This window comes from Tiliqua scincoides, chromosome 7, assembly GCF_035046505.1.
Source record: "Tiliqua scincoides isolate rTilSci1 chromosome 7, rTilSci1.hap2, whole genome shotgun sequence".
Taxonomy (NCBI): domain Eukaryota; kingdom Metazoa; phylum Chordata; class Lepidosauria; order Squamata; family Scincidae; genus Tiliqua; species Tiliqua scincoides.
In genome coordinates, this window is record NC_089827.1 from 55,586,896 (window position 1) to 55,609,939 (window position 23,044).

General features: G+C 45.4%; 2 protein-coding genes across 2 annotated transcripts in view; both read left to right on the forward strand.

The window, feature by feature from the left end:
- Window positions 1-409: 409 nt before the first annotated feature.
- NOL12 (nucleolar protein 12) lies at window positions 410-10,723 on the forward strand. Its single transcript, XM_066634416.1, has 6 exons — window positions 410-520; window positions 1,288-1,393; window positions 1,517-1,565; window positions 2,864-3,006; window positions 4,711-4,805; window positions 6,455-10,723. The coding sequence occupies exons 1-6, from the start codon at window positions 438-440 to the stop codon at window positions 6,624-6,626; spliced, it is 648 nt and encodes a 215-aa protein (XP_066490513.1). The 5' UTR covers window positions 410-437; the 3' UTR covers window positions 6,627-10,723.
- Window positions 10,724-18,916: 8,193 nt separating this feature from the next.
- TRIOBP (TRIO and F-actin binding protein) overlaps window positions 18,917-23,044 on the forward strand; it is a 60,501-nt gene continuing 56,373 nt past the window's right edge. Inside the window, exon 1 of the mRNA XM_066634272.1 lies at window positions 18,917-19,030. Within this exon, the coding sequence (XP_066490369.1) occupies window positions 18,917-19,030 (114 nt within the window). The remainder of the gene's footprint in view (window positions 19,031-23,044) is intronic.

Below are 23,044 nucleotides of genomic sequence, written 5' to 3' on the forward strand. Positions count from 1 at the left end.
GCAGGTGACAAGCCGTGAGGGGTATGTGCAGCCCCCTGGTTTTATAGGTAGGCTGCCTCAGCATGCCAGGCACCAGGGAGGGCAGCAGGATGCAGGTCGCTTGTGTGCTCCCTGAGGGATCTGGTGGGCCCCTGTGAGCCACAGGAGGCTGGACTAGGTGGGCCTGGGCCCGATCCTGCGGGACTCCACTGGATTTCGCCATTGGCTGGCACCATGAGCAGGGCCTGACAGCCCAATGCTCTCCACGCTTTCCTGGGAGGAAGCCCCATTGACTGCAATGGGACTTCCTTCTGAGCAGGCTGTGAGTCTCCCCCTCCGCACGACGAGGCAGCTGCGAGGCTGCCCGCACTGCGCGTGACTCTGGCCTTTCCTGGCTCTGCGCAGGGCTGCTCCTGTGCCGGGGAGGCGGCGGGCGCGGCTTGGTCTCCGAGCGCAGGATGGGCCGCAAGCGGCGGGGGCAGGAGCGCGGGGGCGGCGCGGGGATTCTGCGCGTCTTGGCCTTCGACGAGGAGAGCCGGCGGTGAGTGAGGGGCGAGGGCGCCGCGCCCCCGGGGCAGGCAGGCAGCCTCCCTCCCTCCCTCCACGTGCGGCCAGCTGGCCGGCCATTCACACGTGCGGGCAACGAGGGCTGCAGTCCTCCCCCCTTTCCTGGGAGTAGGATCCTCTGACTGCAATGGGATTTACTCCTGAGTAAACACGCATAGGGTTGGGCTCTGTGTGTACCGACACACGTGCGTTGAACGTCATGTGTGGAAAGTTGTGCTGTACACGTGTGTGTGTCCATGCACACGTGTATAGTACAACTTTTCACACATGACGTTCAACACATGTATACACTGGACATAGATTGTATGTGTGTTGGGTGTAATGTGTGAATAATCATTGCACTGTACGTGTGTGTGTGATAACACATTGTGTGTGTACACACGTGTGTTTGTGCACACATTGAGTGTAATGTGTGAAAGTATGTGTATGCACACACACGCACCTGTAAGCCGCCCATGCACTGGACATAGATTGTATGCATGTTGAGTGTCATGTGTGAATAATAGTTGCACTGTACATGTGTGTATATACCAGTAGCTATCCTGTTGCTTAAGGCTGTATATGAGTCTTTTGTTTAGCATGTCATAACGATGTGTTGGTGTTTAAGTTACAGATGTGTGTTTCTACTCATCATGGATGCTTCCTGGTGCACTGACAAGAGACGCAGGAGGATAAAGGCTCTTTTTTGGGATCCCCCCAGAATCTCTAGTTTACTATCCAGTGTCTGTTTTTTCTTCCCAGGGAGTACTTAACCGGATTCCACAAGCGTAAAGTTGAGAGGAGAAAAGCAGCTGAAGAGGAGATAAAACACAAGCTGAAGGAGGAGCAAAAGAAGATGAGGGAAGAGGTAGTGGTTCATGAATGTTGGATGTTGGGTTTTTAGCTGGTGTTTCTCTGAGATGAAGCAAACATTTGCTTATCTGGGAATCACTCTAATGATTTGATTATGGGTTTGTTTTCAAACTTGCAGCGCCACAAGGAGTACATGAAGATGCTGAAGGAGAGAGAAGAAGCCTTGGGCAAGTATCCCAACCATAGATGAAACCATTGAGTTTCAGAAGGATTAGGAGGGGAAGTGGGAGAAGATAGGAATTTTAAGTGGTGGCTAGCATTTTTTCTTGTCTAATCTACTGTATTGTTTAGTCCAGGGCTCTCCAAACCCTGGCCCATGGGCCAGATGCGGCCCGCAGCAAGTCTCTATCCAGCCTGTGGCCAGCCTCTGATCCCTGAGAGCCTCTGGCCCAGTTGACCAAACACCACCAGAGTTGTGCTTGTGGGATGGGGGAATGGGGGTTCATTTAAGTGTGTGCTTTATTTATTGGGCTGTGTTCATGCTTGAAGAAGTCCTGGACATTTGAGCCCATTCATTTGTTCATTCATCTAAGTTCCATCTCTAAGGTATTTATTTACATTTTATATTTAATTTTTTTTTCTGGCCCTCGACGCTGTGCCAGCTATTTGATGCGGCCCTTTGGCTGAAAAGTTTAGAGACCCCTGGTCTAGTCTATGGGGACTTTCTCATTTTCTAAGGCTGCTGTCCTAAGCATGCTTATTATGAAGTTGCCCTGAACTTGTTGGAGCTTCACTTCAGAGTAAAAATGTGAAGAATCTGGTTGTTAGTGACATGAGCTTTGAGAAAGAAATAGCCCTTTTTGCTCCTTTTGCTTAAATATTGATAAATTTCAGAAGGACAGTTATTGGATGTAATTGCCAGCATAGTTTAGACCAGCGTGCGCCAAACCCTGGCCTGCAGACTGGATCTGGTGCCCACTGTGATCCTTTCCCGAGGTGAACAGAGCTTATTGTTCTGCCAGGGGGCCTCTTTCGCATTGCAGATTGCCCCCGACCTTCACATGTGCCAGCCACACATGTCTGGAAATCCAGGACAAAGCCTGCTGGGGCAACAGACCCCGGAAGTAGCTGACCGGCATGAAGGTTTGGGGTCAGTCTGCCCATGAAAGATGTCCCTGGGTGGAACAATAAGCTCTGTATGCACCAGGGATGCCTTTACCAGTGCACAGTGGTCTCCACTTTGGAGACCGCTGGGTTAGACAGTGGGCAGTTGGTAGAGATCTTGGAATATCTCATTAGAAGTCAGAGGATCTTGATAGAAAACATTTAGCTACAACAGTTTTCTATATTTGGGATGTATGAAGAAATAGGCACTTAAAAACACTAACATCTCAGAGAAACTCAAAAGGAAAATCAATTAGTTCCTGCCATAGTTGTCTCTCATTTGGGGGCATGGATGCCATTACTCAGTAGTTGGCTGTAGGAATCACTTTAATTTCTGCATTTCCTTATTTAACCTTCTCAGATGAAGCTGATGAGTTGGAGCATCTGGTGACATCCCAGACAGAGTCAGTGAGCTACGATCACCCAAACCACACTGTAACTGTTACTACGATCAGTGACCTGGACCTCTCAGGAACACGCCTTTTGGGACTCCCTGTCCAGGAGGTAATGCCTTCCTATTTGCTTATGTGTTTTTGGTCTCCATTGTATTAGGAATGTTTTGGGTATCTGTTACTTTAGCTTTGCAATGCAAAAGTGCATGGCCAGAAATTCTTGGAAGAATAGTTCAGAATTTACATGCATCTACAGTCTCTGCACCCTAAAAAAACTCTCCTTTGCCAAGAGTGGGGGAAAGAAGTCTCCCAATCAACTGGACAGGCAAACACAAGTCATTAGAGAACTGAAGAGGCAGGCAAACAACACACACATTTCCAACTTTAATGCAAATGGGCCATATACAAAGGAACTAGATTAGCGTCTTGCCAGAACTGAGGATTGAGCATATATCTTTTCGTTCATTTTACTATTATTATATAGCACCATTGCTACATTGTGGGTAGCAAAAGACAAGTCCCTGCCCCCAGTAGCTTGCAATCTAAAATTCATCATTCACATGAACAAGCTTAGGCTTAGTTTCAGTAGAGGATAAAGATTTCATGGAGAACATGGGGTTGGGTGAGGGAATCTCGATATTATAAATAAATTAAAATAAAAATTGTAACCAGCTCAGGTTAGAAATGTTTCATTTCATCAATTTTGTCAAGTCTGGAAAGATTTCATCACTGGTCTTTTTCCAAGAGAGTTAGGGCACAATCCTAACCCCTTATGTCAGTGCTTTCCAGGACTGACATAAGGGAAATGCAGCTCTGAGATAAGGGAACAAACATTCCCTTAATTTGAGGAGGCAAAGGATGCAGCACATTTCCCATTGGCACTGCTATGCCAGTGCTGGAAAGCACTGACATAAGGTGTTAGGATTGCACCCTTAATGAATTAACATTAAGAATTGCTGAAGCTGTGTTTTTAGCTATCTCCCTTGTTTTTAACTCTTGATGCAAATGAATATGAATGCTATCACAGTTTAAATGGCACTTTAATAAGTCTTCACTGATTAAAGAGAGACATATCATTATAGAAACACCATCTCTTACCATAGCTCCTCTGTTCAGCAAGGCCGGCCCTCTGCTTAGTTACTCATGTTAAGCCATATCTGCCCAATGTTATGTATACGCAACAGAGATCAAATGTGTACACCTGCGGGCTGGGCAGAAATGGATTTTAAATTTCAAGTCTTCTCTATACTTGGTTCTTGTGTGGGGAATTAACTACCTCTTGATATCTGCCAGATTCTCCAGGCAGTGCAAATTTAGTTTTAAATCCGCTTTTGAGCAAAATGAATAAACTGTTGTGTCTTCAAACAAATTTTTAAAACATGTGACTTTATATTCTGTAAAGCACCCTCTATTCTAATGGTGAAGTTCTGGGCATTGCACAAAATAGGAAACAGGCTAATTTAGAAACTCACCTTTAACATGTGGTTTGAGTAGAGATGTACACAGTGTTCTATCAGTGTTCAAAGCATTTAGCATCCAGAATCTTGCAATCCCTGCAACACTCCCATTTAATAAGTCTCTATTATCCCTGTAGTGCAGATTTTGGATGGGAGAGTATCTTTCCAAAACCTGCCTGGTGACCAGGACTTGAACTATGACTTCCTGAGTCATAACACGCACTCATAGTCCCTGCACTGTATGAGTCTGCCTAAGAGGTGTAAAAGTGCGTCATCTGTCTGATTGAACCAGGTTGGTTTAATGTGCAGGATCCGGATTACTGTGTGGCAATGCATAGACTTATGTGGATTTTTATTAGGAAGAAGAAGTTGGAGAGGAAAGAGAAGAAAATGTCTCCAGCAACTCTACGTGTACACTGCCTAAGAAATCAAGAGATCCCTTCCTCTCTCAGAGGTAGTTATAAGACTGCTTAACCCTCCTTCAACCCACAAAACAGCAGTAGATCATCCACCAGTCCTCTGAGGAAGGACTTGCTCACAGGGCTCATTGGGAGAGGAAGAGTCTCCCCCTTCCTCTTATCCATTCCCAAACCAATCTGTGTACAGACAGCTGAATAGTTATTGTGTGCGGGGGACCTTAAGGCCTACCTCTTGTGGTAGTCTTGCCTCTGCAGATCTCTGATGGATGTGACATGGTCAGGCTCCTGTTTTAGAGTGTGGGTAGTGCCAAACAAATATGAAGTGGGTGTATAAAGTGGAATGAGCGTATGTGTTCCTGAATCCTTCCCCTGCCTAAATGTCTCTCCCCTCTAGTTTTAAGACAGGAGGTCAGGGTCTTATTGTTCATGAGCCTGACTAGTCTGAAGCCTAGGAGCCCCGCAGGGACTAGGGGCCCATCAGTTGTTGTTTTTTTGCTGAGGCACTGTTACCTGAGTCCTAAGGCTCCAATGTGAATAGAATTCTTCAGGAAACCCTCAAAGTGGATATAGGGCTAGTCCTGCAGTCCAGTACCAACTGTACCTACTGACTGTACCAGAGTCAGGCTGTCAGTACAGTATTAGTAGGGTGAAAGATTGAAATGCTGGTGGGGGCCTGAAAGCCTAGGGGCCCGGCCATGGGTTAATACGGCCTCGCAGGAAGTAAGTCACAGTAGGAGAAAAAGGGGCTGAAGAGGTCCATTTTGGGAAGGAGGGAAGACTTCAGCACCTACCGCAGCTCTTCACATTTATATCAGTTTGGTGATGGTTCTAATGGTTAGAACAAACAGGACTCTCTTATGGGCACCAAGCCTTTTGGTTTTATACAGCAAAAACTGATTCCTTGCCACAAGAGGGCAGTCTGCTGCTTGCTTTCAGTGCTATGGTGGCCAGTAGGATTTTTGAGGTTTAGGAAATTATTTTAAAACTAAGCAGGCCTGTTTGACATGCTGTGTCAAACTGTGTTATGAAGAATGCTTTGTTCTGACAGCACTGGTTTTATCTTGAGTTTTAAAAAATTGTATACTGTTTGTCAACTCCTTCAAGTCCACTTTAGGAAGAAAAAAAGGCCAGGCATTCTAAAATGTGTGTCTGGTGTTGTGGATGTAGCACTCCCTCTCTCTCATCTTTGATGGCTGCTGATCCCCACTTGGAGAGTTTAAGCTACTTTAGAAAGACCCGATAGGGAGTGGAAAGATATGGCAGGCACTGAGAAATGGCAAAAATGGGGGCAAGGGGAGGTTGTCTGAAAGTGGCTGTCCAGGTAGACTAGACTAGGTTGGAAAGAAATAAGTCTCAAGAGCAAGGAGGTCGGATCATAGTTCCAGGTTTAAAGAACAATGTGGCAAGAGATATATAGAGAAGAGTCGTGTCCCAGAAAGTTCAATTTATACTCTACTTTGTCTGCAGAATGCATGGGAGTTATTATTTCTCTCCAAGGTGGTCACCTATCCAGGCAGCTTAAGAGGTCAGACCCCCTTTGGTTTGAGCAGTCAAACTGTATGATGTGCCTTCTAGCTTGCAGATGAAATTATGCACGGTGGTTGGCTGGGCGGAGTGAGAAATTTAAAATTATATGTAAAATTAAATGTAAAATCTAGGATGTGTTTTTCCCCTCTCCCTACAGGATCTCTTCACTCACGGCTTCGCTGCATTCCCATAGCCAGAAAAAGACCAAAGGAAAGCAAACCAGGCGCATTCAAAGTATAAAGAAGAGAGCTTCAAAACCAGGCACAGGACGGACCAGCAAGTCCCAGCGCCGAAAAATGACAGGCAGAAGGAAGCATGTCCAAGACTGATGGACAAGCTGAAGACAAGACAGTGGCTTCTATGGAAGTCAGTGGCTATGACATTACAGGGAAAGCTTCTTTAATATAAGGGAGATGTGTCTTGGGGGGCTGCAGTTAGGTGCAGAGTTGAGGAATGCTGGGCCTGTTGGAGGGGAAGTGGTCTGCCTAAGAAAGCTCTGCTCACCTTCCTAAGCATGCCAGCTAAGAGGACTCTGTGCAAGACACCACGTGTAATTTTCCTTGGTTTATCAGGGCTTTTTCTATAGTCCCCCCAGAGGGGGGAACAACTGTCTTTTTTTCAAGATGTAATTAAAACCCAGATCTTTTAAATGTCACAAGTTTGTAGGTCAGAAGTTCGTAGGGGGCCCTCTTGACATTGGTGCTCTGGCTTTTCCATCTATTGTGTGTGGTCTTGTGTAGTTGCAACCCACCCTCAACTGGAGAGCTGGTACTAAAGAGCTTTAATGGCCAAATGCCATTCAGGTGGGTGAGTGCATAAGCAATACCCTCCCAGCCCCATGTGGATTACTTTATTTATAAATATCTTTTGTTTGAAAATGTGCGTGTGCTTTTGTTCCTCATGAATTATTGTCACACTCAGTTGGGGGGGGGGCTGTGCCAACACTTTCTATTTATAGAGCTTTTGTGACAAATTGCTTTACTCCTTTTATTGTATATGTCCTTATAAGAAACATGTGCAATGGCTGCTATTCCCATTTGAAAGTGGGAGCCAAGACAAAGCGTGTGACTTGCCCATGGCTGCAGGCAGTAAATCTAGGACAGACATGAAATGGAATCCAGATCAAAGGCCAATACTCTGTATCCAGTGGCTGTAAATAAAGTAAAGTAAAAATGGCCAGGATCCAAAGAGCCACTTTCGACATGCCCATGAGTTTGAACCTATCCTATAGGACTGCTTTAGTTTTTCTTTGAACAGCAGTTCTCTGTCCCTCTATGGAAAATGCTTTTAGGATCTCCCCTGAATTTCAAAAGAGTGGAAAGCTCATGGTGTTTGAAAGCTCCTCTGGGTTTATGTAGATCTTCTTTCTCCTTCTCTTGTCTTCATTTTAAGACCTCTTTTAATATCCTTCTCAAGATAAATATTTTGAACATAATGTTTTTGCAGCTTGCTCCTGCGTATATTTACTCACAAGTGGGTCCCACTGTGTTCATTGGGGCTTATTGTCAGAAGCCTGTGTGGGCGTGTAGCCTTTGGCATGAAAACTCACGGCATTGAGATGGCATTGTGTTGTTTACCCTTCTCAATTATAAACAAACTGGGAGAACAGTGTATTGGTGCAAGAAGATTGTGATTAGTTCGCCATTCAGCTATATTATGGATATAATTACAATTTCAGTGGAAGACTTTCAATTTAATATTCACTGTGCTGTTACCCTTGGGTGGAAAAAAAGGGTATAGCTATTGGACAGGAGTGTCATTGTGTTCCTTTAGAAATGCAACTGAGCACTGTTAGGGAAGTGTGACACATTGAAGGAAAAAGGTGTGGTTTCTTTTGTTTTGCTTTTTCTTTCAGCTTCTGTTGTATTTGGGGCCTGGCACTTGCTTTAATCTCTGTCCCTCACCAAGCAATTGATCAAGGAGCCTTTCAGCCATGTTTGCACTGGAACCCTGTCATTTGTTAGGAGCCTCCTGTGCAGTTTTACTTGTGCCGCACCACAGCCTGGATAGTTCCAGCTCCCAGATTTGCTTCTTGAGAGAGTCCGTGATGAGCAACTGCTCGACTAATGGTTGTTAAAATTGGGCCCGACTTGAGGCTGTGACACTGTTGTGGGGCTGGTATTCATTAGCGCTGCTTCTCCTCAAAAGGCACGGAGGCCCACATTTTAAAGAATTATGGGTGGGCCAAACTGACATAGTGAATGGGTTGTTGCTGGCCTGTCCGGATGTCACAAGAATAGTTTGATGCTCATGCAGCACAGGCTTATATAGGTCAATTGCAGTGCATTTTTAACAAGGGCCATGAGCAAGGACTGGAGGGCCAGCAACCTGTACTCTGCCCCAGGTTGTCTTTCATGTCAAATAGACAAAGCATTCCTTTAATGTCCTCTTCTCCACCTTAGTTGCTCATTCTCACTCGGCTTACACATATCCTGACTGAGACTCTGTTGTTCCTATGGGTATGGTGGAAGAGTCCTTTGCCTAGGCCTTAGTTCAAAAGAGAGTAACTGAGGGCGCAATCCTAACCCACTTTCCAGCGTTGGCATAAGGGCAGTGCAGCTCTGAAGGTCAGGGAACAAGTATTCCCTTACTTTGAGGAGGCCTCTGAGCGCCACCCAACTGCAGGATGTAGTACACATCCCATTGTCGTCTCATCGCTATGCCAGTGCTGGAACGTTGGTTAGGATTTGGACCTGAGGTGTATAACTTTGGCAGCAACTTTGGTTTGGGAATGGGTTATGCTGGTAGCAGTTGGTAAGTCAGTTTGAGCTTCATTTGAGACCCAGGTATCAGGTAGCCCATCCTTGCCATCCAGTAAGTTGTGGGGCATTTAAGATATGTGACTAATTGCCACTATTGCTTACATCTGCTGCTTACAAATGTCCACATGCTATTCCTTGCTGAGTTTCTAACTCCGTTCTTTGATGTAATATGTGGATTTCTAGCTTGTCCCGGGTTGTTGAAAGCTCAAATAGTATTTATCTTGCATAGCTCTGCGGCAAGTCTCCAGGGAATTTCATTTATTGAGAATGCAGCACACAGGCAGATCTACAGGAAGTATCCCTTGGATGGGATCCTGCTATAGTGGGGAGGATGGGAGAGAAGCATCTGTGCATTGTACTGAAAAATCCGGATCTTGAATGGAGATGGGAGGGAGGAGAAGCCAGTGCAGCTGCTGTTGTGTGACTATTGTGTGCTCCTTTGAGGAAAAGGGCTGTTGCTTTAATTACCAACTGAACCAACTTCTGAGCAGTCTTCAGATCTATTTGTAAGTGATAATAGAGGCTGGGAACATGAACATTGCCCATAGTGCTGGAGAAGCATCCAAAGATGTTGGGGGGGGGGAGGAGATGGAACATAGTAGTCAAAAGAGAGTTTGTGTCTTGTGACTCTCAATCATGCGAGGATGTTGGTATGCAGTTCATAGGATTAAGCATTTAGAACACTCCTCGTGCGTAGCTGAAAGCCAGAGGCACACACTTCATGGCAATTAGTGTTGGCTTTCTATTTTTTTTTTGTCTGAACTTTCTACAGATTCTTCACTGTTCTTAAATTTTGAATTTTCATGGCAATTCTTAGCTGTTGCCATGTCCATCCCCAGAAGTTCTTTCTGTACCCCAAAGTTCTTAGCTGTAAGAGAATGGGAAAGGACTGGGTGGAAAGCCTGGTGCCTTCGTGCAAAAGACCCTAAAGGGCTTACCCAGTCCTGAGTAACGAATATTGATCTGGTACTGTCACACTCCTGACCCGCTCAAAACAAACCACAGCTAAGCCCATGAAGCCAGGGATTATTTTGCTTTTGTTGTCAGTGATGCTAACAATCCAACACATTTTGTCGTTTTAATTGTTCTTGTAAACTGTCTTGAATACCCTGGTAGTAAGCATGGATAGTCAAATAATAATTGGTGTGATTCCTTATTCTGAATCTTGCAACATTTGGGGGATGTTCTAAAATGTTGGTTTACTAGAGTGAAAAGTTCACTGCATATCTTTTCCACCCTACGTGTTAAAATATGAAAGTCAAGGTGGAGGCGGGTATGTGTCTCTGGCTCTTCCTGTTTCTCACCAGGCAGTTGGTGCTTCTCTGCGAAAGCAGGAGACGGGTGGAGCGACCCAGAATGCCGCCTGGTGCCATCTCGGGCCTGCCACTTCTGCGCTACAGAAATAAAACCCTTACCATTAGCTCCTGCTAATGCACTGTCTTTATAAGTGAAGGACCAGCTTCCAGTTTTGATCACAGCATGGGAGGATCATGGTAAGAAGGGGAATTATCTGCTTCTTGTCTGAGCAAGTAGAAAGCAGGTGGTTACAGCTTGCATTGGCACCAGGTTGGAGGGAGATGGCAGCAGCCGGAGGTCTTTGCTCAAAAAGTAACAGATACGTGTTACTGTTATGACTAATAATAATAAATTCTTTATTTAATTAATTGGTATGTCTGTGTCTGGGTACCTGGAAACTATAACACTGTAACAGTTTGAACAATTTCATTTTTTATTTGAACTATTTTGGTGTTTCGTTATTCATTTCGGTACGAGGATTTTAAAAATGCCACTCTTTGTCATAGCATCAAAAGTTTAGCCACCATTTCTGCTATGCAGTTGTATAATACAATGAGTATTAGAATGCATTAAGCCATAAGATAAACACATAATTAAGAGAATGAAAAAGTTTAGATACCCAAAAAACCTCAGATTATCGTTGGAGTCAGCACCTCTGAATTATAAGAAATATTTTAAAAATTCAATCTAAACAATTACACAGTGAATCCGTGAGCAGTGTTAATTGGTGGGTAGTAACATAGTTGCTAGGTACTGCATAGGTACTGTGGGAGTGGGTGTTATAGCTGCATCCATGTGCTCTTTTCCCTCTCACACAACACCAGAAGCAGGGGACAGTCACTAAAATTGAGTGTTGGGAGAGTTAGAACAGACAAAAGGAAATATTTCTATACCCAGCATGTAATTAGTCTCTGGAACCCCTTGCCACAGGATGTGGTGCTGGCATCTGGCCTAGATGATCCTAGAAAAGAGGATTGGATAGATTTCTGGAGGGGTTACAAGCCATGATGGATATGTACAGTCTCTGACTAACTGGTCGCTCCTCATGAGGGCCTGGTGGGAATTTTTTTCAGTCATCTGAATTGGCAGTTTTTTCATCACTCCAGACTGGGAAGGAGGGACTGTGTGTTCAGTAGGTTTCATGTTTTAAAAATTGGTCACTTGTATATAATAAAGGGGCCCAAGTTAAACCCAAGCCACAATCTGGTGTCTTCATTGGGGGGTGTGAGGATAAATAGAATGCCAGACACAGGGGAGTGGCAGCAAGATACAAGTATCTTGTCCTGTGCAATTCCTGAGGCATCTAGTGAGCCTCTCTGAGATACAGGAAGCTGGACTAGATGGGCCCTGGGCCTGATCTAGCAGAGCTCTTCTTATGTGCCTTGGCCAGAATTACCAAGGAAGCATAGGATCCCTATAAATTACGTGGATGTAACAATGACTGTCTAAGTGGATTATAGGCTTTCAGGGCCCATCTGCATTTGGCTTCCTGCATCTGGGAATGATCCATAATCAGAAATGTGTGTGTCTTCAAATGTGCAATGAATTAGCTTTTCCTGTGGATATAGTGATGTGTTGAAGAGCAAGCTTTTGGTGGCTGGGTGGTCTAGTCAAGAGGTGCTCAAGCTTAGCTTTAGTGAACTTCTCTTCTTGTGGGGGGAGAACACATGTCCCAGATTAAAGAAGCCAAAGCAAAGAAGGGACTGGGTGGCTCCTGGAACTGTTGGTCCCAGCTCAGGAGACAGTTTTCCTCTCAGAAAGAAAAAAAGGACAGAGCATGAGTTCTGAACAATTTATTAAGAAGCAAAACAAAAATATCAGGTTGTTGGATAGTTGCAATCAATCCAGCAACATATGTATTGGGTACATACTTTGCAACCTGACTGGATGAAGATGCATCCTTAAAAAAAAAAAACCCATCCGGGGTGGAAAGATTGAGGAGTACCAAATTCCACTTGTAATTGCCTCACAGCCCAATCCTATGCATGTCAACACAGAAGTAAGTCCCGTTAAAGTCAGTGGGGCTTACGCCCAGGAAAGTGTGGATAGGATTGGGCTGGCAGACTTTTTAAAGAATCCTAACCTGCTTTTTGAGAATGAGAGATTAATGTAGAAGGCCTCTGAGAGAACTCCCTTTATGGAGTTGGGAGATTGCAAGGGCCAACTGTATATGGAAGGCCCATCCTGAGAAAACATGGGCATGTTTGACCAAAAGAAGCTCTGGAAATGTTTTCAGTTGAGACCTTGTGGGGAAGGTATCACTGAACTTGTGCAGTGTCCTGTCCTCACTATGTGTTCACAGCTTGCCTTCATACCTCTGTTCACAGCATCAGAGTGGTACTTTTTAACCAGTGGTACTTGACAGTAGTTGGCGCCTGACTCCACTGCCATGGTGACCATGTAGAGCTGCCCCACCTTGCCCAACCCCTCTAGAGTCGTGCAGCTGCCTGGTCCTACAGAAGAGATATAGTTTGGGGGAGGAAGATGTAGTAGACCAAATTAGAAATCAGGAGATGGCAGCAACGGAAGAAACCTCTGCCTGGCTGCAGGGACAACTATGGGGTAAGCTGCCCAGCCCTATGCATAGCTGTCTCTGGTGGAAGCAGTGGTACTTGTTGGGGGGGAGGAGTCAGTCAGCTCTATGTTAGGGGACCTCTGGATGAAAGGGCACAGCTTTGGAGCAGGTCGAAGTGCTGACACCTGTCTTTACAAATTTGGGCCTGAGTTGGTTGGTCCCACACAGGTGCAGGCCCAAGTCCACCTCGCCCATCTGCTGCTCTGACTTGGTCAGGCATGGAGTGTGTGCATCTTGCCCTTCTGTTACCGTACTTCTCCCTGGGGACCCCCCCCCCAATATCTTCCTGTATCCCTCAGCAATGATGTGCAGAATCCTGTGGAACTGAAGTGTGGTTTTTGCACTGCAGAAGCAGATTTAGGTACAGCAAAAAGAACTAATGCAAAAGGAGACAGGTGGTTTGGTTTGCCTCTAGCCCCTTATTGTGTCAGTGGCTGACCTGTTCTACAGCTGGTCAGAACAATGCTGTGATGCAAAGCTCCGTCTAACCTTCTGTCTGTCTCCTCCACAGCCTGAAGCACTGACTTTTTCAGATATTCTCTCCTCAGGGGCTCCTTCCCACACTGTACCTTGTCTGCCAAGGAGCTCATGCTGCTTGCTGCAGAAATGAACTTGTAGAAGATTCCAGAGCTGGTACCACTGCTTCACCCTGAGGCATTGTGAGTCAAGCTTCCTGGGCCTCCCAGCTTGACCTGAGAACACACTGACCAATACGCACCCAACAATCCCTTAAGGCTATGTGTAGCAAGGGAAGGGCAGTGGATTGTGGGCCAGCAGCCTTGCCTCAAGGAACCCCTGATAAAGCTTCTTCAGGGATCCCAGCAACACAGAGTGAAAACTATTGGAAGTAGAGGTAAAACGACCTTAAGGCACAGGAAGGGACTTCACAAAGCAGGACCATGGATGAAGTCAACTGAAAGTGTTGCATCAGGCAGCAGACTGGCAAGGGTGCCCACTGCTTTCTGCCTGCTTGCCTCCACTGATCCTCCCACTCCAGGAAGAGGGGGACAAAGTGGAAGGGGGGGAGGAGAGGTGAGCAGTGGGGCTGGAGTGCCAGAGGCTGGGACATCACTAGAGAATGGGGGGGGGGGAGCAGCAGCTTGGGTATGCCACCTCAGACAGTAGGAGGTCTTGGAACTATTTATTTAATAGTTCTGCTATGGAACTAATTTATTTAAAGGATTTTTTATACCGCCTTTCTAAGAACCCAAAGTGGTGTGCAGCAAACCATAAATACATCAAAATTTAAAAAAAACATCAGAATAAAATATTAAAATAAAAAATTTAAAAAGTAATAAAAGAGCAGATAAAATAATACTTAGCAGCATAAAAATTAAGGGGTGGGATCCCTTGGGTCCCCTTGTGCAGTGTCCTGTCCTCGCTATGTGTTCACAGCTTGCCTTCATACCTCTGTTCACAGCATCAGAGTGGTACTTTTTAACCAGTGGTACTTGACAGTAGTTGGTGCCTGACTCCACTGCCATGGTGGAGTCCACTCCACTTTCCCTTCTTAAAGCCCAAGTGAAACAGATGGGGTTTCAAACCCTTCTGGAAACCTTATACCAAAGCGGCTTCTCTCTGAGCTTCTGGTAGCTACTTCGAGAGGCATGGTGGTGCCACAACCAAGAAGGCCCACACCTTTGGCCAACACACAGTTCTGTGACACTTTGGGCACACGCCTAACCAGGTCTACTCGGAAGTAAGTCCTATTTTGTTCAATGGGGCTTACTCTCAGGAAAGTGTGGTTAGGATTGCAGCCTTAACAGGGCAGTGTGAAGACAGCATTGTGACTGATGACTCTTCCATAGCCAATTTCCCTTAGAGTCTTTAATCAAATAATCCATAGAGCCTCCTTCATCTGCATGAATGAATGAAGCGCTGCTCTCGGTGGGCGAAGGCAGGCGCTCCGCTAGAGAAGAACAGCCGTCTACACGCGACACTTTCTACGTGACTCCCGAGTCATGTCCTGTTGGGAACAGTGGAGCCTGGAGCGGAGAGAGCAAGGGAGGTGAATCGTGCCTTGAGTCGAAGGAAGGAGGGGGGCTTCGGGGACGGTGACTGACTGCAGCGGGACTGCAAGCATGTGGGGATCTGTTGCTGCGCTCCACGTTTGGGTACGCAAAGACCAAGAGCAACAAGGAGAAACGCCGGGTTCGCACGAAAGCCCAGCGAGGCACACTGCGAGGACCCATCAGGCTCCCACTGTGCCTGCAACGTGTGCCTGGGAACAGGAGGGGGGAAGTTAATTGAAAAAAAAAAAAGTTGCAACTCTTGAGAGTTCCAAGCGCGATGATTCGCTGTCCGAACGTTCCATTCGCTGCCAAATAGGCCCTCCTCCCTCCCTCTCTCGGGCAGCCATCTAAGAAGCAGCATTCAAATGAGGGTGGTCTCTTCGGCCAATGAGAAAGAGGCTGGTGGGCGTGTCCGTGGTCCACTCCCCCTCCCGGGAGAAAGTTTGTATTCATTGTTAAAAAACAGGAGACCTCCGCTGTAAGTGTTCCAGCTGGAGCAGCAAATGCTGATAGACGTGTATGGTGGGGATTGTATGCTGAAGGGTGAGTGTTCAACTGATAGGGGGTTTCTTGGGGGTGGGGGGTAGGTGGTATGGTCTTGTTGCCTTCTAAGACTTTAAACCAAGTGGAATATGTCTGTGTGTTTATATATCTGAAAGACCTGGTGGTGTGTGTATACACACACCACCAGGTCTTTCATATATGTATGTACCTCAGTAATAAAGTCAACTGAATCACTTGCTATAACACTTATACACTAGGTCTTTTATGTATATGTATGAGACCTAGTGTATAAATGTTCTAGCAAGCGGTTCAGTTGACTTAATAATCTGGCTTTATTACTGAGATTCTGAGTAGCTACTAGTGGTTCTGCTACGTTGTGCTTCCTTTAAATGCCCCTGAATATGTTGTGCATTAACTGAAAATGTGGCAGTGGGGAGTGACCTGCAGTGATGCTGCTGTGAAGTGTGTGTGTGTGTTGAGTTTGTGACTGTCTACCTTTACTGATGGAGCAGGCACTGCAGGCTAAACTGCTTTTTAGCTTTGTTTTTTAATTGGAAATGTACCTACTGAATCCAGCCTCCAACTGATTCTGGGCACCTTTGCTATGAGATAAGAGGAGAAACATGGTTTTTGCATAAGAGGAGAAACATGGTTTTTGCATGGAAGCAATCCGTCTTTAGAGGTGTGGACTGTCCCTTAGGGACAGACTTCTGCTGCCTCTGTGCTGTTTGAGGGTCCAACCCTGTCCAACTTTCAAGTGCTGGTGCCGCAGCACTGAAGCCCCCAAGAAAGGAAACAAACATTCCCTTGCCTGGAGGAGGCCTCACTGATTGTCCCCCTACCACAGGATGCGGTTCATGCCCCATTGGCACAGCTGCACCAGCCCTGGAAAGTTGAATAGGATTTGGTCCTTAGCCCAGGAGTGGACAAGTTTTCAGCTTTAGGGATCCTGGACCTTTAACAATAGAAGAGGGAATTTCAGCAGGTGCAGCTTGTTATCTCACAGATGACAAGTTGCACCTGCTGAAATTCTCTCTCCTGCTCAATTGTTAAAGGTCCAGGATCCCTCAAGCTGAAAGTTTGCTCACCCCTACCTTAGCCTGTTAAAATATGCCCAAATGGGAGAAGACTACAGGGATGTGTTCCAAGTGAAAAGGTGGTTTATAACACAAAAGAGCTGTATGAAGAGAAATTAAAGTGTGTGAAATAGCTGGGGGTGGGACACTAGTATTGTTTGTTAGATTGCAGAGAGAGAAATTGTTATGTTCCATGGTTATTTCAAGCTAGGCATGTTCTGACTTGGTCGATCCTTACTTTTGTCCTCCTGTACAAATAGGTTAAAAGTAGGGGCAAATACCACTGGCTTTTAATCCAGACCATGTGCTTATGGAAACACTCATTGATTGCTGCTTTGCTGCCTTCCTGTTCCCAGTCTGGTGACCCAGCATGTGCTCCTATAAATAAATACATTTTTTTCCCTCTACCAAATCTTTCCTCCTGTTTGATCCTAGTCCTCATCATCTCCAGTATCTGTCAAACAGACATTGTAATGACCTATCTCGCATAACTATTGCAAGGATAAAGGCAATGATGGTCTCTGTGTGCTGGAAGTGCTAATAATTTTGAAATGAAGGCCCTGGGCTTGTATAACACCCATGTGCAGCAGAGAATTGAATTTTAAAAATACCCAGTTGAGGTCCTTTGAGAAGAGGTAAGACACTTCTTTGGAAAGAGGCAGGACACCTGCTCTGCTACCATCTGTGTTCTTGTGATGATCTCCAGGCTAGCAGAGCTGGTATCTTAATGTTAGAAAAGTCCTTGCTCAAGTATATATGTCCAGCAAACTAGTGTGACATTATTAATGTGTTCCCTCTATCAATCCAAGGCTAGCCAAAGACAAGGTGAAGGACTCTCCTCCATTGTTCAGTTTGGGGTGAAGATAAGAGTCTCTCTAGATGAGACCAAAAGTCCAACATTCTACTTCTTACATCTAGATGCCTTTGGAAAGAGCACAGGTGGGGCATGAAGGCAATAACCCTCTCCTGCTGTGGCTCCCCAGAAACTGATTCAAAGGTATACTGCCTCTGAACTTGGAGGTTCCATAGAGCCACCATGACAAGTAGTCATTGATTGTCTTGCCCTCCATGAATTTGTCCAATTCCCTTTTTAAATTCATCTGAGTGATTAACCACTACTACAGCTTGTGGCAGAAAGTTTTAGGGCTTCATCATGTGTGGTGTGATGAAGTGCTTTCAGTTTAGGGGCATCAGATGTTTTAAATATGCTGCTTCTCCACCAATGGTTGGCTGACCTAAATCTTATGTGGCTTGTTTTTTTAAAAACAAAACACAATCCTACAATCCCTATATCCTGCTAATAATGCACTCTTAAATTTGTAGAGAAAAAGTGCATTTATTGAATCATTTAACTCCATTAGGCCTTAGCTGTTCAGTCTGTGTTGGGTAACCATGAGCATGTGTTCTTGTGGAAACAAGAGGTGTCTTGCTGGATCGGACTATGCCCTATACGATCCAACATTCTTGCAAGAGATACAGCAACCAGGACTTTAGTACTTTAAATACACTTAAAAGTTTAAATGCACTTACTATATAAAATGTTTACACATTTTTATGCACTGTTACTGTTTCAAAAATTGATAATGGGGGGAGGGGTATAGTGGTTAGTGTGCTGGACTTAAAGACCTGGGTTCAAATCCCTCCTCAGCTATGACACTTACTCGATGACAGAGGCCTCCTCGGGGATAGGATTGTGCACACAATCTTTCAACTTAACCTCCCTCACAGGGCTGTTGTGAGGATAAAAGGGGATAAGCCATGTTTGCTGCCATTGAGTGCTTTAGAGAAGGGGTGGGCAAACTTTCAGATTTAGGGATCCTGGACCTTTAACAATTGTTATAGAAGAGGGAATTTCAGCAGGTGCAGCTCATCATCTCACAGATGGCAAGCTGCATCTGCTGACATTATCTCCCCTACACAATTGTAGGGTCCCTAAAGTTGAAAGTTTGCCCACCCCTGCTTTAGAGAAAGACAGGATATAAAACATCAATAGTAGCAGTAATAATAGCCAAGGTGGCAATGCAGCTGTTGCTGGCACAGTCATGCTACATACAAATGGACCACTGTATGTGGTAAGTATATTTTAACCTGACAGTCTACCTGTGGGGTGTGTTGCCCAGGGCTGGTGTCATGTCTTTCTTAGCCACAGACATTGATACTGCTGCTCTGAAGATGCCTCCTCTGATCACAACTGGAGAGCAAGACATTCTGGACCGATGCCAGTTAATGCCAGGCTGTCTGAAGCGTTCTCTCTCTCTCTCTCTGATTAGAATGAGAGGAAACGGAGAGTCCTGATGAGTCTTATCTTATCCTTTTGTGGCTGCTTTTCCCCTCCCCTGCAGCGAATCCTTTAAAACTGCATGCCTGAGAGCTCTTTCCTTCCCTGCATGGACCATGTCAGAAATGGTTGAAAATGTACTCTGTGAGAAGTTTGAGGCCAATGTCTTTGCCAAGAACCGGTGCCAGAATTGTTTCCGAGCAGTTGGTGCTCATCAGCTTGGTTACCAGGTGAGCTTATCATGTGACATGGGGGGGGGGCTATGAGCATTTCATGAGCAGCAGCAGCAGGGTGGTGTTTGGTGGAGGGGGGTACCCACAGGATGTGAAACAACTGGAGACTTCTAGGGGGAAGGGATGATAACCAAGATGCGGTTTTCCTACTGCTCAGGACTGAAATGATTATTTCCAAACCTTGAGAATATTGATGGCAGGCAGTGGCTGTGACATGCTTTGTGTGGGTGTGGGGCAGGGCAGGGCAGTCTTCAAGGATGGGATGTCAAAGCGGTGCTGTGGGAAGATTCATTGACCTAGCTGAACTGCACCACAACAGTGGAACAAATCCTTATTGCAGTATGTGGTTCTGTTGTGATGGGAGTGTTGCATTTCCTAGCTGTTACACTTTTGGGGAGCCACAGAGATTAATGACTAAGCTAGCATGTAAGCTTTGTAGTACAGGTGACTCCAACGGACTGGTGCTGCCACAGAAGGGGTATTGCCTCTTTCAGGGGGATCACCAGTGTGCCTGAACAGGAGAATGTGTGTTTGGTCTGGAACAGTGGTGTAGCTAATGATTGTGCAACCCGGTGCTGAGATCAAAATGATGCCCCGGAAGTGATGTCGTGCCTGGCTTTTTTAAAAGACTGAAAATGGAGGAAAATCCTCCTCCTCCCCTTGCTCTGCCGCCTCCCCCCACACTCCCCCATATCAACACCTTATTGGTTCTCTACTATATCATAACACCTAGTTGGCCCTCAGAACAATCAGTCTCATTGGTCAGCTTTGAGTTAAGAAAATCCAGTTTTTGTTACATAATGCAGTTGTGTTTCTATTTTCTGGTTATTTGGCTATAACTTTTGATGGAATAGAGATATTTTGATGTGGTCTGTTTCATTGCATTCTGCATAAAATGATATATAACACAATGGAGGTATTCAAAAATACCAAGTTTTTCACAATTTTGGCCACTAGTGTCAAGCTCAGGTTGTTGCCCCCTCCAAAGCTTGTTGCCCAGTGCAGTTGCTACCCCTACACCCCCTTAGCTATGCCACTGGTCTGGAAGAACTACTGAGATCTCCCTCTGCCACAGGCTTGTGCAGGGTGTCTGTGAGCAAGCTTCTATCCTCCATCCTCTCTTCCTGACTTCAGCCCTCTCCCATAGCTCCTTGTGCTGTATTGTCCCTAACACTCAGGCTGTCAGCAGGCTCATACTGCAGTTCCATGTAAGGCTTCCCCAATTCACTGGTGGCATTGGCACCTAGTCCATCATTTGTGAATTGCTGGATTTGTTCACACTTGCTGTCTCCCCCCATCAATTGCATGAGGTTCTTTTCTCATTGGAGTTACTTTGGCTTTTACTTACCTGTATGCTGCAATCAAGGCTCTAATCATTGAGCTAAAAGGGCTGAACATCAAATATTGGGACTCTTCTACCTTTATATAGAAGGGGGAATTTTGGCAGGTGCAACTTTTCTCACCCCTGTGATAGGAAAATGTCAGCAAATCCAGTTTTTCTGCAGCTGCCCTGATGTAGAAAGTGGGCCATTCCTTATGTGGTAGATGGCATACCTGAGACAATGGATCTGACCTTTCCTGTTTTCCTACTTTAGGACTTCCCATGTGGGGGAGTCCTGTAATCTGAGCCTTCCTTACAGGGAAGCAATAGTTTTCTCTGCTGACATGCAAAAAAGAAATCCTGCAGACCAGACCCTTGAGTGCTATTTGTGAATGTGGACTTTGAGAGAGGCCACAGGGAGTGCTAGATAATGTGATAATGAGATAGTAAGGGTCCTGGCAGGAGGTGTTAAAAAAAACAAAACTGCAAATGAAGTCTTGATGGCTGTTGCACAGAATAGGTGTTGGTCTCTCTTTTTGTTAAAGGACAACTGCTCTGTCTTGATTAACAGCTTAAATGATGGGCAGCAATTCCGCTGGTGAAACTTTCCCATTACTATTTTAGGTATACAGTAACTATGTGCAGGGTGGCTTAGAGTTTTTGTCACAAGGAGCTTACCTTCTAAAATCCAAAAGTTGGGGAGAGGGGACAGGACCCAAGAAGCCAACTTTGCAGTGGAGGAGAAGAGTTAGAGACAAAATAATGAACTGAAGAATTTGTGCACTGAGGGTAGTGTATGGGGGGGGGGGACTTCCTCACACTTGCCCTCTCTTAAAAGTGACACTACCTTTGGTTCTTCCTGATGTGTTTCTTCCCTGTATTGCTTGAGTTTCTGACTTATAGGAAGGGAGAAAGTCAGAGTTGCTATCTTGCAGTGAGTAAGGGTATCAGTATCACCTTATTAATACTCTCTAGCCCAGTGGTTCTCACATATTTAGCACCGGGACTCACTTTTTAGAATGAGAATCTGTCGGGACCCACCGGAAGTGATGTCATGACCAGAAGTGACATCATCAAGCAGGAAAACTATTTAACAATCCTAGGCTGCAACCCTACCCAAGATTAAGTCCTATTTACTATAATTATTAAAAGCATTTACAGAGTAGCTTGTTAAAAGGACAGGTTTGTAACATTTCCCCAAATGCAGTCACATGCCATGTAACATCAAGTCTAATATATTAAAAATAAAATATTGAAATGAATTGGCTGAAATTGGCTCGCAACCACCTAGTGGGTCCCAACCCACAGTTTGAGAAACACTGCTCTAGCCAATTGTTTCTGCTCAAGAGGGCAGAGAAGAAGCTTCTTTAATTCATGAAACCACCTTCTGGTTTCAGGATTTGATTTTTTGGAGATGCTCATAACTGATATAGGGTCAACCAGAATTTATTGAACAGTTGTTTACTGCTAGAATATGAGTTTTTTTTAAGAAAGTGAAACTACAGTATTGAAGTCCTTGGGGGTGTGTGTGTGTGTGTGTGTGTGTGTGTGTGTGTGTGTGAGAGAGATCCTGCTTCCTTAAATACAAGGCCTTGTCAAGGTTGTTCCAAGGCTTCCTGATGCATATCCAAACACTGCCCCCCTTTCCCAGTGATGTGCTAGCCTCTGCGCCAACTCTCCAGTGTTCTAGCTCAGCATGTTCCATCCTTCCATATTTCCTCTTCCTCTCTGTCCCCCTCTTCCTTTTCTGATCCAGAGAATGGAAGGAGAAGGAGGAAAAGTGGAGGCAAGGAGGTAGACAGGGATAGGTCCCCCACCACCACCAAACTGCTCTCTGAGGCTACCGCTTCAGTTAGCCTCATGGATGGGCCAGCCCTGGCTCTTGTCAATCACTTTGTGCAGTTTGAGCAGGAAGTCAGAAGACTGAACTGATTGTGGTTAGGTGCATCTTGCTTTTAACTTGAGCCAAGGCTGCATCTAAGGAACAAATGTGATCAATTTCATTAGCCATGTTCAGGTGTTCGGCAATCACAGAAGTTTTACCCAAGTACAGAGTTCACAAGAGTTCCCCTGAAAGCGCCACTGCTGAAAACTCTGAAAGCACCTCCCCTGACTCACCATGAGTGCAGTGCCTGGGGAGAGATCCCTCCTGTGATTTGAAATGCAGTCACTACAGACAAAAGATGTCAGCCTGGGGTCAGGGGTGGCTTTGAGAGTACATTGGGGGTGTGTGTGTGTGTGTGTGTGTGTGTGTGTGTGGAGCTTTCAGACATGCTCAGTGCTTGATGATGGGTATATTCCTGAACTGCATTATAGGCTTGGGCCAAACTGGGCATTGTATTAAGTCCATCATTAAGAGACAGGCCAAAAATAGAATGTGTTGCTCTTTTGTCAAAACCAACTGTGGGGACCTGGAGCAGGACTGCAGGGAGAGGGGGGAGTACATTTTCCCTCTGGGCTGTTTTCCTGCAGAAAAAAATCCCTCGGTTTGCCCTCAAAGCTGCTGCTGCTTGTCCAATTTATTGGACAAATTGGACTATGGAGAAAAAAAAGCTGCTGCTGCTGGTTACAGTTTTGTGGTGCTGTGTTTATTTTTATTGTACACGCGGCCTTTAGAGAATTGTCTGAAGAGTGGCTTGGAATTTTCTTAAGGAAATAGGATATTTGCAGCGTAAAGCCATTTTTAGGAT

Coding starts and splice junctions, on each gene's coding strand:
- NOL12 (XM_066634416.1), top strand. CDS start 438: ATGGGCCGCAAGCGGCGGGGGCAGGAGCGCGGGGGCGGCGCGGGGATT. Junction 1,566..2,863: donor GGAGAGAGAAGAAGCCTTGG/GCAAGTATCCCA, acceptor TAACCTTCTCAG/ATGAAGCTGATGAGTTGGAG. Junction 4,806..6,454: donor GATCCCTTCCTCTCTCAGAG/GTAGTTATAAGA, acceptor CTCTCCCTACAG/GATCTCTTCACTCACGGCTT.